General features: G+C 42.4%; 1 protein-coding gene across 1 annotated transcript in view; it reads right to left on the bottom strand.

Annotated features, from left to right (window-relative positions):
• Nucleotides 1–7,371: 7,371 nt before the first annotated feature.
• The window catches only part of LOC118411387 (protein transport protein Sec24C-like), a gene marked incomplete in the record, with an annotated part of 44,074 nt that continues 34,012 nt past the window's right edge, over nt 7,372–17,433 (bottom strand). The window contains 11 exon segments of the mRNA XM_035813648.1: nt 7,372–7,992; nt 8,833–8,922; nt 9,758–9,778; nt 10,726–10,917; nt 11,584–11,763; nt 12,049–12,167; nt 12,540–12,678; nt 14,091–14,236; nt 14,951–15,047; nt 16,027–16,062; nt 17,090–17,260. Of these exon segments, the coding sequence (XP_035669541.1) occupies nt 7,852–7,992; nt 8,833–8,922; nt 9,758–9,778; nt 10,726–10,917; nt 11,584–11,763; nt 12,049–12,167; nt 12,540–12,678; nt 14,091–14,236; nt 14,951–15,047; nt 16,027–16,062; nt 17,090–17,260 (1,332 nt within the window).

Below are 17,433 nucleotides of genomic sequence, written 5' to 3'. Positions count from 1 at the left end.
CACAAGGGTCCAGACTCGTGAATGGCGTCATTAAGCTCAAGTCACATTTGATTTTTAGTTACGCTAAAGCTCCCACACTTCGCATGGGATTGGGTGGCAGTGTGGGTCCCGTGGCATAATCAGCAGCGTGTTTGGCTTGGGACCTAATGGTCCTGGGTTCGAATCCTGCTGTTTCCTAAGCTGTGCCCTTAGGAAAGGCTTTTCTTTTTTCTTTCTTCTTTTGTGTTGGAACAAAGTTTAAACTTTATAACTATGGCTTTCCTCACTTAACTCGGGTGAAAATGAGTACCTAGCTTTGGGTAGGGCCGCTCCTCGGATCGACGTTTAATGGAGGTCCTGTGAGAACCATACCATACTCCTCACTTCACTCACGTTTAAGAACCCACCACAGATTTTGAAAAGGAAAATGGTATGGGATGGTGCAAACCATTCTGTCTGGCTATAGGTCGCTGCCTAGAAACAAAAAAAACAAACAGCCGGAGCCTAACCTCTGCTTCCTTAGTAGCCTAACGCTTAAAATCCTCTCCTATAAAGCTTACATGGAATTTATTCCCTTTGACAATTTACATGGAATGACTGGCTATACCAGTCCCATAATCCTTTTATATGCATGAATCTAGGGTAGTTTTAATCAAATACTGGATACCACCACCGCTACTACTACTACTACTACTACTACTACCAGGACACTACTTCTTTCCCCAAACTGAAGTACTATGCAAATGTAACGTTACATGTGTAACCTAAACTTATGGATAAACATACTTGTAGGTTAAATAATATAAGAAAGAAAGGTGAACCAAACCTTGATGCTGGCACCCACCAGTTAGGACCATTCCACGCTGCTGTAAGATTTGTAACATTCCTTTGAGCCTTTCAGCAGAAAATCTTATATTTAGCTGCCAGCACAGTTCCGCTGAGTTGGAGCAAAACCTGTCATTACACAGCTTGGTGACTCTTCAGTCTCTGATTGGTTGCTTCTCCACCAATCAGCACAGAGGTGACCAAATTTGAATAGGGAACTCCCTGATGATGTCATCGCGACACATCATAACCAGGTATGCTGGACCTTCCACATCACCCGTCATCACCCCTACTGTAGAATGGCATTTCCCTGACTTGACGAATAATTGCATTGGAATTGGACCAGTCCACTCTAAGAATAGGGGTGTTTTGAAAACACCTGTTGGAGCATGTACATTTTGTTAAGGTGTATGTGGCACACAGGCATTGGACTGTGTCTTAAGATAAAATAAGAAACGGACGGATGATGTCTTAAGAAGTCTCACACCTGAAGCTAAGATGTTCCTGTGGGACTGGCTGGCTGCTGCCCTGAGTTATATGGGTAAGTTTACTCGCTGTGTTCAGTTTTGAAAGATACTAGTACACATTTTTCTGCCAGTTTTTGACAGGACTTTCTGGATTTGATTTTCAAACTCTTATTGAAGTCTTTTTTTTTTATAGACCGAAATAATATGGTCACTATCTGTTTCCCATGTCTGTTCTCTTTGATAGCATTTGTGTGTCTCTTTCTGGCAAGAAAGTCTCAGAGAAAAGTAACTAGACGAAAGAAAACAGAAAAAAATGTAATGTCAAACCATGATTCTTTATTTTGGCCTGGGTTTGTACCAGGTTCTTTTATATGTATTCTATATGAAGTGTGATTGCACATGATTTTGTTTTTTAATTTTTCCTCTCTATAATGTTATTCTTACATGTAGATGAAAGAAATCAGAAACAATGTTGAGAAGTGTTTATAGAACCGCTGAACTGTCTTGTTTCTGCCCAGGTCTGTACCAGAAGAAAGGGAAGCTGGTGTTCCTCGGGTTGGATAACGCTGGCAAGACGTCTCTGCTCAACCGGCTCAAGTTCGGTACCATGGCAACGCCCTGCCCCACCGGACAGCCTCACTGTGAGGAGCTGCAAATTGCTGACATGACCTTCAGGACTCATGACCTTGGGGGTCACAAGCAAGGTCAGACCTGTCAAGACTTAGTCTTCCGTTTCTCATATGGATATACAATGTTTCATGCTTTTTTTATCCTCCAAACAGTTTGTATGTTTAACATATTTGTTTATTCTCAAGAAGCTCAAATCAGCCTAAAGGCCACTTTTCACTATGGTCAAGAGGGAAGAGGTATGGGTCAGACAATGACTAAGACTACATCGTAACAAAATGCTGTTTGATAACTTCCACAAAGCTTTTATTAATCTTTTCTTCCATTTGACTGTTACATGTATTACACAAAGACATGACGCCGGCAAAGGAGTCAGTGTACGCTACTGGGGGGCAATTAACACCTACTCAACAGCACAGTTCCATTAGGCAACAATTGGATTTTAATAGCCTTTTTTTCAAGTCGACTGATCACAGATCTCCGGTAGCCTATGCCGGCTTCACTCCTCTAGCAGATTTTAACACTATCTGATGCTACCGTAGGATCTGCTTGGAGATTAACATGACATGTATTCCCCGCCCAGCTCGCCGTGTGTGGCGTGAGTACCTCCCGGCCGTGGACGCTGTGGTGTTTATCATCGACGTGACCGACCCCGGCAGGTTCAAGGAGGCTCAGAAGGAACTACAGGTACGAATACCACCCGCAATGTTCTATTATAGCTGCTGTAACATTAAATACATGAGCTGCTTCTTCTTCTCCTTTTCATCCTGTCGGACGATCAGTTCACAAGGAATGGGCGATGTGCGACCAGACCGGCCGGACTCCTGCACCAGGACAGTCTGCCACAGGTTGAGCATGTGAAGGCACTTGTATATTTTATACACGAGCTACTAGCAGCAGTATAGTAAAACAATGGATAGTGACTAACCAACCAAATTCACTTGTCCTGTCCTTTGCACACACAAGATCAGTTGTTTGTGGTAGTAAGTGTTATTTTTTCAACTTTATTTCCCTTTGTTTACTTGAAGTGATCACTTGTGTTGTAACTGACTCATGCACAATTGCTGATGATCTCATTCCTATGAAGCTATGAAGTAAGGAAGAAGGTTACATATCATCTGTTAGAAAATTAGGAGAGATGACTCTGGACATTAGAAATCTCTTTTATTCTGGTCAAAGATGTTATGTCTTTATTACCTGCTCAGTCCCTTAACACAACCTGGTCATGCGGGGAGTTTTTCTTTTCTTTTATTAGTTATCAGATTCACCACAATACATTTTTTTTTCTACTGTACTGGATTGTGATGACAGAAGAAAGAAGCTTTCAGCGAGTCCTCCTGAGAGGTGGAATATGGATCAGACAAAAGTTTAGACAGAAACTACTAGTACTTTCTTTTGGTTTCTTTTCTTACTCTAATTGAGTGATGACTGCTGGTCACTAGACAATGACCTCTGACCTTTGGCCCAGGGTCTGCTGAAGGACGAGCTGACCTCCGCGGCGCCCCTGCTGATCCTGGGGAACAAGATCGATGACCCGCGGGCAGCCGGCGAGTTCCAGCTCCGCACAGCGTTTGGACTGCACGGCCTCACCACTGGCAAGGTGCTACTCAGTCTATTTTCTTCTCTTAGGATATACTATGGCCAGGTTTAACTGGACCTGGTCTGTTAAACTGTTTGTATGTCTACTTTGATCAAAACTTGGAAATGCAATCAAAAAAACGTACAAACGTAAGACTGTTTTTTTTTTCTTTAATCATCTTCCTTGGTCTTATACTACCGGAGGTGGTGTGACGTAACTGCAGGATGTTTGCCCAGAAGCCAGAGGTCCTGGGTTCAAATCCTGTCATGCTGCAGATATTGTGCTCCTGGGAAAGGTACTTAACACAACTTAAAAAATGGGTACCTACCTTTGGTTGGGGAGGTAAAAGTCGGTGGAAGGAGAAGGATGGGATCTGCCTCCCAATACTGTGCTGTAGACACGTTGGATAGCTGCCCCATGGGTTTTGATAATAGCCTGGAGTCCAGCCTTGTTCGCTCCTGAAGGCCAGCAGTCTTCGGTAGTGGACTAAAGCGAACAAGACTGGACTCAAGGCTACTTAGATAAAGGCTATGGGACTCACACTCACTTTTCGGTTTAGCGTCCATTGTTCCCTGTCTTGCAAGGGTTGGACGTTGTGAGATGTCGTTCAGGTCTGATTGCAAATTGCCCTTTAATGTCAAAGGGGCTGGCCTTTTGCAAGTTGAGTTTGCAAATATCTTCCTTGACATTGTCTACCCTCTCCTCTTGGGATTCTGGCCCTTAATTACAGACTTGTACCTTCACCTTTTCCCACCACCACAGGAGACCGCGCCCCCTCCCAAGGGCCAGCGAGCCGTTGAGCTGTTCATGGTCAGTGTGAAGGAGAAGCAGGGGTACGGGGAGGCCTTCCGCTGGCTGGCACAGCACTTCTGAACACAGGGAGGCGCTCCTCTGCATGGAACAGCCAACTTTGCAGACTAGGGGAGTGATACAAGTTGTCACCAGCGACAAGTTGGATAAGAAATGGACCAGAAATGATGTTTTGACAAAATGTTTAAATGATTGCACACAGCGAAGTATGCAGCTTCGGGAGAAATGTTGTTGACTATTAAACCGTGTAAACTTGTACCTTACATACTATTAAATCCCTATGAAAGTATGAACTTGAAACTCTCAATTGACAATAATGTATTACTTGAAGAGTACTTATCTTCTTATATCTTATAGATAATAAATCTTTTATATTCATTTGTCTCCATTGGACATCTGTTAAAGTAAGACGGATTAAAAAGAGTGTACATTGTAATAATACAGAAATCTGTTGGCTCTATCTGAATTTACCTTGTCATTGTAGTTTGCAAAATCCTTCCGTCAAAGTACTTTTATATTTTGGCTAATAGTTTAGCTTTTAATTATTATCATATCAATTAGTGAAGGAAAATTGCATAGGGATCCAGTTTATTGACTTTATTGTGAAAAATAGCCGATGACAATCAGGTTAAGATTCTTTCTCGTCAAGAAAAAAAAGGTCTGTACCAGAAAAACGTGGGAATATACTGAATGGAAAGTATACGTCATGTAGCTGGAACCTACCATATTCATTAAATACATCATCGGCGTCAGACATCGGTATCTTACAATGGAGATGTAAGAAATAAATTAGCAAATCCTGCAGCCATCATATCAATAACCTGGAGAACAAAATTTACCAGCACCCGGAAGATGGAACAGTTTCTTTTTATCATTTGTTAAATCCATGTAAAATTCCTGTGTACAACATTTATGTGCATGAAATTTGTACATTTAAGTTAATTTGCATGAAACTACGTACTCTATCTGGGACACAATGTAGAACCAATACAATTATTTGTTGTAACCAAATTTGTTGTGAGTGAAAACTATACAAATGTGTGATGATTCCTTTCATTACTTTAATTACAAATCATGGTAGTTGCTTTGTTTGGAAAGTCGAAGATAAAGCGTGTGCTTCCCACGGAAAGTTAAGGCTGCATTACATAGGATTTTGCACTGCATCCTCTGCCAATGACAGAGCATTGCGGCATGTTTTTCTTGTCCATACTTTTGAACTGTAACCATTATACATACATGTACAGTGTCTAAATTTGAGAAGAAAGCAGTTTATTTCCAAGATTTCTTGCAACAAAAAAAGTGAACTTAAGTTACAGATTCAGCTTGTACAGAATCGAAAAAAAAGGAATTTTTTAAATTAACAACAAAACTCAAAATTGATTGCATAATTCATTTCCGACCAGTTCGAGATCAAAACAATTTTAATCAAGTAACAAGTTATGTCTTATTGTACATAAGGCAAAGCTCTTGATGTTTGCACAATGTTTATACTATTATAGTTTACACAGATAATGCTAACATTATTAACATTTCAGAAACTAAACTAAATGAATCAGCACAAAATGCTGACGTCTAAATTATCGCCAGATCATATTTACACATGACGGCCTTCCCAGCATGCCTTGCTGGTATCCCATAATGCCCTGTAGACAGACATTTTATAAGCATAAGTAAAATTGGTAAATATTATTAACAAAGGGATTAGTTCCAATCCTTTTGACAAGTTTTCTCCATTTCAAGCTTGGCAACTGTGAGCTGAGGCCATTCCAAGGAAATCTGCTGGTTCTCAGAACTAGAAAATAAAGTTGAACAGGAAAACCAACATGAGAGCCTGAGGGGAGAGAATCTAAATGGTTCAGAGGTTTGGGGAGTGAATGTCATTCAATTCTAGTTTTCCCTACATTCTGTTTTCATCTTTACCGCTTCCTCTACTTCAAAATTTATTCCAAACTGTTCACAAACCAATAAAATGAATTGATTTGGCCCTAAGAAAATACCCATAGAAGACAGCTTACTTAATAAAATACAACTTTTCCACATGAGGGCAGCTTCTTACATACATGTATGGGTAAATCTTTACTTAATCTTCAGAGTCAGGGTAAGAAAAAGGCATAGGAGAACACAGAGTGAAAACGAGAGTCACAACAGTATAAGAGAGTTTTAGAAAGTTGACTTTTATTTTGTTCAAGTTTAAATGGGGCGAATTTCAACTCATAGTAAATATACATGTAGTAGCACATTTGATTGCCTACAGCTTTGCGTCTTGTGATTTCTAGCAGCCAATCAGCAACAAGAAAACAAACGGGAGATTGTAGAAAAGTCACATGAGGACAAACTTATTTCTTTCCTTGGTTTTCTGACATCTGAGCTGTCCAGATGAAAACAGAAGGCAGGGAGGAAAACTAGAATCAGACTACATTCCTGTCCCTGCTGTGTGTATAGGTGTACAGAATCCCCCCCCCCCCCCGGACTCTGTGTTCAAGTTGATCTTCTATTTCAGCATTAAGAACCAACTGATTACCTTGTTGTGGCTTCAAGTAGTAATAAACTCCTATTCCATTTGTATCTGTCAGTTATTTCTAAATGAAAGAGGCTTTACCCTGCGCATAGTTGATGTGGTACCAGTAGCTGGCCTACAGAATGTGCAGAATATGACAAATATCGGTAAAAGTAATTCATCAGGGACAACTTTGGAAAAACTGTCTGAAAGTTGAGTTAACGACAGGGCATAATCATTGGAGTCACTTGATAACACAGAAGTTATTTAAACAATAGTGAAAGTTAATATTACATGTTCAATTGAATACAGACAGAATGGAGCATTTTTTATCATTTCCGATGTAAAATATGAGTACTAGAATTTCATGTCTGTGTCATTTACATTTTACTTTATCTTCCACTTTCGACACTTAACTTACAGAGGCGATCATCGTCCCTAAAACCAGTCCCCTTTCAGTGAAAGGACATTTCTATAAGCAGGCCTTACTACGTCTGACCATGTCAGCTGGTGGAACTGCTACATTTGTAGCCATTGGAACATCTTTGTGTTTGACACACGTTATTGTGGCAGTTAAATAATGGGCTTACATTGCACTGAACTGGATTGTGTCTAAATGCTGGAGTGTGTGCTGTATCTAGTACACATCATCAAGACACAATTTAGTCAGGACTTCAGCGGAATGAACATTTCAATCTGGTGCGATCACACTTTTTTAAGACTGTGAGTTTTTGCTCCTTCCAGGGAAGGTAAGAAGGGAGGCAATACAACTTGCCGCAACTTGAGAATCAATAGGATAATTCCAAACCTACTGCAAAATTTCATAACAATTTCCATCATGTCAAATTTCTGTGACTTGTTTTCATGTTTTTTATATTGCTACTTTGTACACAAGCCTTGTTTATTACATTGTTGTTGGAAAAAAGTAATTAAGATCATTTAAAAAACAAAAGGTCCGTTTTGCCCTTCTTCAAGCTGACCTGGCCAGACGTAGTCTCGGTGACTTTAAGAATAAATGTACACAATGTCTCGAGTTCCCGTCCCTGTTCCCTGTGTCGTGTCCGGCCTCAGCTCAGGAGGTTTCTGATCTCCTTGTGCATGTGGCAGAGGAAGTCCACGTACGATGCCCCCCCATACAGACCCTTGTCCTCCACCAGGAAGTGCTGGAACCACGGCTCCAACTTGTCCCGCTGTCTCACGATCGTTAGCTGTGGGAACAATTTACAAAATACTGTGAAGCAGGGATAAACAAGTCCACTAGCCCTATTGTCCAGGGCAAGTGAAAGTGCTGTTCGGGCAAGTGCATGTCCTACCCCACTTGTCCGATCGGGCAAGTAAGATTTTTCCATTGATTTTAGTGCAATTTTGATATACTAGTTACTTTTTACAGTCATGACATCAAGCAATTGTCTACAGAGAATTCCATTGCTGGAAGTGAAAATGCATATACTAGTAACAGTGACATTTGAATTTTGGGCTAGTGAAAAATTGGTTCGGGCAAGTACATTTTTTATGTGCTTGCCCGATAGGACAAGTGGATTTTAGAAAACTTGTTCAACCCTGGTGAAGTACTAAATGATCCCTCCTAATTTGCCATCTTAAAATCGTGAGCTGCCAGAAAGCTACACAGCTTGTTTGTTAAACTTTGTTTGAAACTTTCTAAATTCATGAAAGCTCAAATCAGCCCACAGGCCACTTTTCATTGAGGTCATGAGGGAAGAGGTAAGGGTCAGACAACGTATATAACAGAGATACAGTTTACATCATTTAAGTCCTAATTGTTGAAGACAGAGATAAAAAAAGTACTACCAATGTTTGACATTTTGAAATCAACATAAAATTGTTCTGCTGTTACATAATTTGCTGACAGAAAGAAAATTTAACAGTCAGTTACCATAGTTATTACAAAACAATGCTACATCAATCAACTACAGTCACCTTTGAAAATTTCAACAAAATGATTTTACATTTGAACTACACAATATCAGAATATCTGATCCACAAATGTTGCCTTGGCAACCATGCCAAAGGTCATGACCTGTACTGACCTTCATAAACCTGCTCCTCTGGCTGCGTATTTGCTGCACCAGGTTGCGCACGCGGGCCGACAGCGGGTTGTCCAGGCTGAGCAGGGTGCCCTGGGGACAGGAGGGAGGGAAAACATAAACAAACAAACAAACAAACAAAAACACTTTGAAATGGACACCCGGCAGAAGATGGCAAATACTACTTTACTTTGTCACATTTCATAGGAACCTGGTGGTGTTGAAATTCTTATATTTCAGTGAGATATTTGATGAAGATTTGCATTTCTAGTAAGTAGTAACACCTCTTCTTATGACATACGTACATGTAGTAGTGTAAGACTATAGATTTGTGTGGATTCCCAGGTATTAGGTGGCAATCAGTGATTCCCCTAAGCTGTAGTTCTGAAGCCTTGCTAAGTTATGGAGAAAATGTGGTGTACATATGTACTGTAAATGCAGAAATGTTCGCAGTGGATTTATGTTCGCTGTTTTCGCATTTGCCATTTCGGAGCGAATTTAAAACCACCGCGAATATTTTTCCAGGGCATTAAGAATCATTAATAAGATACTACAGTGCACGGTGCTACCACGAAATTAAAACCACCGCGAAAAGTCCTTTTTCCCGCTACCGCAAAATTATATCCCCGCGAACTTAAATGCATTTACAGTATATGTACTGAACATAAGTCTTGTACTCTAACACTTCTGGGGAAATGCTCAACAAAAGTAGGAAACATGGTGTTTCTTTTTGACAAAAACAGAAACCTCCTGGGTCAGTAGTGACAGGCTTTATGCCAGGAAGTAAAAGATGATGTTAGGGTGGTGAACTCTGAGAAGAACAGAGACTTAAAAACACAAGGAAGACTTAAACACAGAAGGAAGTTTCTAAGACAGAAGGAAGTCTTTAAGAGACACAACGACAGGCAGGGAAACAGACATGACTTACTTCTTTGTCCAGTAAGGTGGGCTGTTCCATTCAGGCAAGGGGGGGACAAAGATATCAGAACACACAGACACATGTCCAAATAAGGAGATGGTGGGGAGTGTACAGAGAGACACAAATGTTACTATGACAACCAAAGAGGGAAACGCCCACGTGCAGAAACAGGGCAAACATGCAGAATGAAAGTGATTCAAGTGCAGGGTAAAGAACAATAGATATTTTTGAAAATAAAAGTTCAGAAGTTTGAGTTATACAGCAGCATGTGTGATAGAATATGCTATGTAAGACTACACTACAGAAAAGTTACAAACTGCTACTGGAAAATGCATCTGTTTTAACATAAAAGCTGACAATATGGCCACATATAACATCGATACATTTGGTGTGGATTTACTTTTCTACGAGTAAGAAAATGAATGGTGGAATGAACGATTTGCAGCCTGTAAACTAACATCCTGGATTAACTCCCAACCAAACTGAGTAAATGAATGAATGAATGAATGAAGAATGAACGAATGAGCAATTTTGAGCTGGACACTAGCATCCTAAAACAGCTCATGAGTGCATAGCAGCAGACTTAAAGAATAAACAAACAAACAAATAAACAGGCTTTTAGCCAGGCACACGTCAATGCATCATATGGACTCACTTTTCTGAGAATAACAAGAATTTCACGTACTGGACGCCCTTACACTGTGGAAAAAATCCTCTGACAAGCATGAAATTCTGATTGACCAGGGATGCTACCAGGTCATCTGCGGTCACAGTCTTCTACTGTGACATCTGTAACAGTATTTTTGCCTCTTGGGATACCTTAGAATGCACCATTTTACCTTAAAATCATCAAAAACTCTGCACCATGGAAGGTGGATGCCCCTGGACCTCCCTATAATAGTCACTTACTGCGACTCACCAATAAGTTTGGACTCCCTATTATAAAATCCTAGCTAAAAGCCTGCAAACAAACTTACGGAGTCGATGTCTATCTGCGCGACGGACTGCACGCCGAAGACGCTCTGTATCCACTCCGGGTCGACGTTCATGCCGATCCACATGAACATGGAGACTCCGTTCTCCAGCAGGTACACACCGTTGTCCTTCAGACGCTCGATGGAACACCTGATCGCCGTGGGAACGTCGTCCTTGTCTGGACTCAGGTTGTGCTGTGGGGGGAGGAGGGAGATATGTAACATTTGCAGGAAAATGCATAATGTCTACCTTCACATGGTCTAGTCTAACAAACTCCAACTCTCTCCAACTGTCAGCTGCTATATTATGTAATCGAACACCACAGGGTGTCTGACACACCTTCAGTAACCATGGTGAGTGGAACGCCCTGCCTGGCACGGTTGTAAGTGCTCCCAACGTTGAGCACTTCCGTGCCAGGCAGGCGGCCTGCCCGCCCTAACCCGGGAGCCCCAACTCCCCCCCCTACGATGCCCCATGCGGGGCTATTTGGGGGTATACGAATTGGATTGGATTGGATTGGACAGGCATTTGGTACTGGTCAGTGACCTTTTTCATTTGGAGAAGATCAGATGAAGAAAAGGAAACAAAGCAAAAACAACATGTTTCCCTTCAATGAGGTAAACATTTATATTAAATTTATAACATTTACAAATGGGTGTCAACCTTGCAAAAACTGCTGCCGTTGCCAAAAATAAAACATTACTGCAATACTGTACATACTCACCAGGGGGAGTAACCTGTGGTAGAAGAAGGCCCCATCACTATGATTACTGCAGTACTGTGTGTACTCACCAGGGGGAGTAACCTTGGGTAGAAGAAGGCCCCATCACTATGATTACTGCAATACTGTGCGTACTCACCAGGGGGAGTAACCTTGGGTAGAAGAAGGCCCCTGAAGAGTTGATGTCCATGGAGTTGAGCAGGTGCATGAGCCAGGCGCGGTCGTCTGTCGACGTCTCGGCCCCGCCCTGCAGCGCGTCGCTCTTCAGCACACAGTTAACGTAGAGTGGGAGGAGCTTCATGCACTCGGGAAGGATCAACTGTGGGAGGGACAAATATTATATAACGTCTACCACACACATGCGAAAGACACACACACATGGACAGACACACACACAGTTCACGTACAGGGGGAGGAGCTTCATGCACTCGGGAAGGATCAACTGTGGGGGAGAGGAACGTCATAATGGTTGTCATAGACGGGAGAGAAAACATACTGTATCTATCACACACAGACACACAAACGGATAGACGGACACACACACACACACAGACACACACACACGCACACAGGCAGACAGACACACAGAGACACAAACACACACCTGTCCTGCTGATGAGGGGCTTGCACAGTTTTTCCTGTAGGTAGCCAGGATGTTGGCACACTGGGCCATCAGCTGCTCACGGATGGCTTTGGGCGTGGAGTTCACCACGGATCGCACCGCTGCAGTGGGAACAAACAACATCAGGGTTGAGTTGAGTTTACTTAGATCCACAATAAGCCCCATAAAAGGCTTTTCTTTCTGTGGTCTACACATTCAGGGTAAAACCTCCTGGGCAGTTACTAGTACTTAATAGTTATCAAAATGTTGAAAACTATTGAAAATCACACTTCCTGGCTAATTGAATTTATTAGTAAATTAAACATGAAATGGTAGCTATTCAAAATCTGTTTTCAAAAGTTGAAAGACTTATTAGCATTAACATGATCAAGTATTTTGAGCTTTCTAGAAAAAAGTCTTCATGAAAATGTTGGATTCTCTCTCAGCTAACAGTCATGTTGTAACCCTGACAACGGGTTGCCGTGGAAACCAACCTTGTTTGGAGAGGATGTTCATGATGGCGTCCATCTCACAGCTCTTGTAGAGGTCAGCCATGGTGCTGCAGCAGTTCAGCGACAGGTTGTGCACTCTCAGCCGCCTCTGTCCACTCACACTGGTGTACAGAACTGCACACTGTAGGATAGAACAGAACAGAACATTACAGAACTGCACATTGTATCCATGGTTCTGCAGCAGTTCAGCGACAGGTTGTGCACTCTGAGCCGCCTCTGTCCACTCACACTGGTGTACAGAACTGCACACTGTAGGACAGAACATGTAGAACATTACAGAACTGCACACTGTATCCATGGTGCTGCAGCAGTTCAGCGACAGGTTGTGCACTCTGAGTCGTCTCTGTCCGCTCACACTGGTGTACAGAACTGCACACTGGGGAACAGAACAGAACATTACAGAACTGCACACTGTATCCATGGTGCTGCAGCAGTTCAGCGACAGGTTGTGCACTCTGAGTCTCCTCTGTCCGCTCACACTGGTGTACAGAACTGCACACTGTAGGACAGAACAGAACAGAACATTACAGAACTGCACACTGTAGGATAGAACATGTAGAACATTACAGAACTGCAGACTGTATCCATGGTGCTGCAGCAGTTCAGCGACAGGTTGTGCACTCTGAGTCGTCTCTGTCCACTCACACTGGTGTACAGAACTGCACACTGTAGGATAGAACATGTAGAACATTACAGAACTGCACACTGTATCCATGGTGCTGCAGCAGTTCAGCGACAAGTTGTGCACTCTGAGCCGCCTCTGTCCACTCACACTGGTGTACAGAACTGCACACTGTAGGATAGAACATGTAGAATATTACAGAACTGCACACTATAGGATAGAACAGAACAGAACAGAACTGCATGTGCTGCAGCAGTTCAGCGACAGGTTGTGCACTCTGAGCCGCCTCTGTCCGCTCACACTGGTGTACAGAACTGCACAATGTAGGATAGAACATGTAGAACATTACAGAACTGCACACTGTAGCCATGGTGCTGCAGCAGTTCAGCGACAGGTTGTGCACTCTGAGCCTCCTCTGTCCACTCACACTGGTGTACAAAACTGCACACTGTAGGATAGAATTTTGGTGTAGAACATTACAGTACCGCATACTGAAGAACAGAACATTTGTGAAGACCAATACAGAACTGCACACTATATCCATGTTGCTGCAGCAGTTCAGCGACAAGTTTTCATTGCCCACCCCTTTTTCTTCTCCCCTTCGCCTCCCCATACATGATAGAAACCCCATACCATGTTATCCAAAAGCAAGATTCTGTACCCAAACAAACACCCCCACCTGAATGTAGGCTCCCAGCTCTTCGCTCAGCTTGTCATTGTGAAATACAGTACCCTGACCATCCCCTCACCTGAATGTAGGCTCCCAGCTAAAGCAGAACACAGTACCCTGACCACCCCCTCACCTGAATGTAGGCTCCCAGCTAAAGCAGAACACAGTACCCTGACCACCCCCTCACCTGAATGTAGGCTCCCAGCTAAAGCAGAACACAGTACCCTGACCACCCCCTCACCTGAATGTATGCTCCCAGCTCTTCGCTCAGCTTGTCGTCATGTTTGAAGTCGACAGCGACGGCCTTGTCACAGTCCATGGCTGCCAGCTCCACGTCTGTCGTGTTGGACATGTAGAAATTCCCCAGAAAGTCCACTGGTCGGAACCCTGGGGGGAGAACAAAGATGGTTAGTAACAAGCCAATTCACTGTGTGTCTGACCTGGGGTTTAGCAATCACACGGAAATGAAAAAATTCAGAGTTCATTCTTGTATCAAGCAGCTTTCATTAACTTGTAGTCATTTACCAGACGTCAAAGGGTCCACAAGTTCTAGAGCATGTCAACCCTATTTCTAATTGGTAAATATGAAGGTAACCATTTAGAAAATGCCTGGCCTCTAACCTTTCCTGACTCTACAGCATGTACCATGCCAATCATTCACTTGTTCTGTCAAATCTAGTAAGTACCATATTGTAGATTTTCTGCAATATCAACCCAGAGAAGGGAAGACCTCATATAGACCAAATTGGTCTGTCTTACCCCAGCACACTCTATCTACAGTTCCTAAAATTTTACTTTGTGATTTTCTCTTGTGTGAACCAAAGAACACAAGAAAAGGCGACCTCTGACCTCCCAAACTGTTGACCTTGGATCGGATTGTGATTTTGATTTATCTGTGTCTTTCATGTTTCAGTTGTATTTATATGTTCCGACGTATATGTCTACTTTTCTCTCTGTAAGTTGTTTTTTATTTCCTTGTATGTATATGTGAAACTGGGCCCTATTGAAAACCAGTGTACCAGCACTGAATAGGCTACCCAGGTGTATGAAAATAAACAAACAAACAAACAAACAAACAAGAAAAGGCGACCAGGCTCTCACCTGTGCTAGTCCGGACTCTCATGATGGCGTCAAACACGATTGGTCGCTGGATGTCCTGCGTCAGGTCCTGGATAAACCGCTCCCCATCATTCACCGCCTTCAACCAATCAAACGGGACCACGGTTAGCCAATCACAGCGGGACATGTGCTGACCAATCACAGGTAACCTAACTGTGATTAACCAATCACAGTTGGACATATACAGGCCAATCACAGGTGCTCATGATTAACCAATCACTGCTGGACATGTGCTGACCAATCACAGGGAACCTAACTGTGATTAACCAATCACAGGTTCCTGTGATTAACCAATCACTGCTGGACATGTGCTGACCAATCACAGGGAACCTAACTGTGATTAACCAATCACAGGTTCCTGTGATTAACCAATCACTGCTGGACATGTGCTGACCAATCACAGGTGACTATGATCAACCAATCACAACTGGACATATATTGGCCTGAATCACACCAATCACGGGCCATAAGTTGACCAATCACAGATGACCATGATTAACCAATCACAGGTTACCATGGCCATGAGTCACTAAACATCACAAGACAATTTTTAGAGCATTCAAAAATATTTTCCTTATGCACCTTTTCAATCTTTACTCCCCTTGAAAGTTATAACGTACTGTAATGTAGACAAACTACAACCTTAACCCCAGAGGTATTAGGGCACCAGAGATCACAAATATATCAACTATTAGGATACCATGATCAAGGAATTTCCTTGTTGCTATGGTGATTATTCAAGAGATCAGCCAGTATCATTGTACTATACTTCAAGGTTTTACACAAATAAATGATTTTTTGGGAACATGACTCTCCTTGGCCACATCATGAATTTGTGTCCGGCAAGTGATTCATGATTCTCCTTTAAAGAAACAGTAAAACCCAATGTTTGTTTTTGGTTGAATTTCAATACAAACTGTCCCTTGATAACTGATGAGACAATCTGGATTTATTTATCTCTATAATAATTAGATTAGTTTGTATTAATGGGATTATAACTGTTAAAGAATAGTTGTGGGAGGGGGGCGGAATGATGACCTTGGCAGAATATACGTTACCTCCATGGGGTTATGGTGTTGAGTGGTTTGTTCCAGCTAATATTGCACAAAGGTTCGGCCGCACATGAAACAAAAACCAACAAAAACATCCATGCACGGTCAGCCGGGTTAGATCTCATGCTGAGAGATGCGAGCAGAGAAATAGGCTACTTCAAAGTTTCAAGTGCACATGTGTAGTGTGAGGAGTTGTGGGTAACATGTCAAAGGCCAGGGGTCTTCAACTTTGACACATGACCCACCCTGCCTGACTCTGTGCATGTGCACTATAAACCATGAGCTAGCTTATAAGTTATAGGTGTGTGTACAAGATGAAATGGAATGTAGAGATGCAGAAACTATTCAATGACAAATTAAAAATGTTCAAAATTAGATTTTTAAATTTAGATGCTGTGAGGAAGGCAAGAATAAATGTATGAAGGAAAGAGTGAATAAGTATAAAGGAAAATAACTTAATTATGAAAATGGTGTATCAATATAACTTTTAATGACCAGAATATGAGAAACTTTAAGCATTACTAGTTGTTTCGCATTTCCTACATTTATGTGAGGGGGAGAAAGAAATCCAAGTTTATAGGAAACTGCATTTTTTTAAATGAAAACCAAAAACCTATATAGAAATGATTTGCTTCTAACACATTGGGCCTTCTTCTTCATGTTACATATCATTTCAACAAAAACAATGGTTTATTTACATGTGAAGAAAGGTATTAAAATGTGTTGTATTGGATCTTTTTTTTAGGAACAATCCATTCTGCAGAGGGGTGTTATGGACTGTACTACACAGCTAAGGGGATGACCAACAATTTTTTTTCCTGTATTCAGAACTATTCCATATCATTGTTAGAGGTGGTCTGGACTAAACAAACTGTGCCACTGTCCTGAGACTGTACTATTCAGCTGGTGTGTTATATCGGCTATATAGATACAGATACTAGTGTCCAGAAGGGTGAACTGTACCACTGTCCTGTGGGGGTGGACTTGACTGTACCACTGTTCCGAGGGGCAGCCACTACCAGTGTCCTGAGGGGGTGGACTGTACCACCGTCCCGAGGGGGGTACTTACCGTGAAGAAGTTGTACTTGTAGAGCTGCCCGCCGGTGAGCTTGCAGACCTCCGACACGGTGGCCACGTCCACGTACTGGTTAGGGAAGAGGAAGATGTCTACACAGCAGCCTTGAGCCACGCACTCCTTCCCCAGGGTCTGGTAAAAACTGGTCTGGGGCTGGAACAGGGTCTGGGGGGGGAGGGGAACAGTAATGATTACTACACACAGCAGGGTCTGGGGGGAGGGGAGAGTAAGGATTACTACACACAGCAGCCTTGCGCAACACACTCCTTACCCAGGGTCTGGGGCTGGAACAGGGTCTGGGGGGAGAGTTATGATTGCACAGCGATGGAGAGACGCAT

This window comes from Branchiostoma floridae, chromosome 3 (assembly GCF_000003815.2).
Source record: "Branchiostoma floridae strain S238N-H82 chromosome 3, Bfl_VNyyK, whole genome shotgun sequence".
NCBI classification, from domain to species: domain Eukaryota; kingdom Metazoa; phylum Chordata; class Leptocardii; order Amphioxiformes; family Branchiostomatidae; genus Branchiostoma; species Branchiostoma floridae.
Note: the sequence above shows the minus strand (reverse complement) of the source record. Positions and strands in the feature narration are given on the sequence as shown.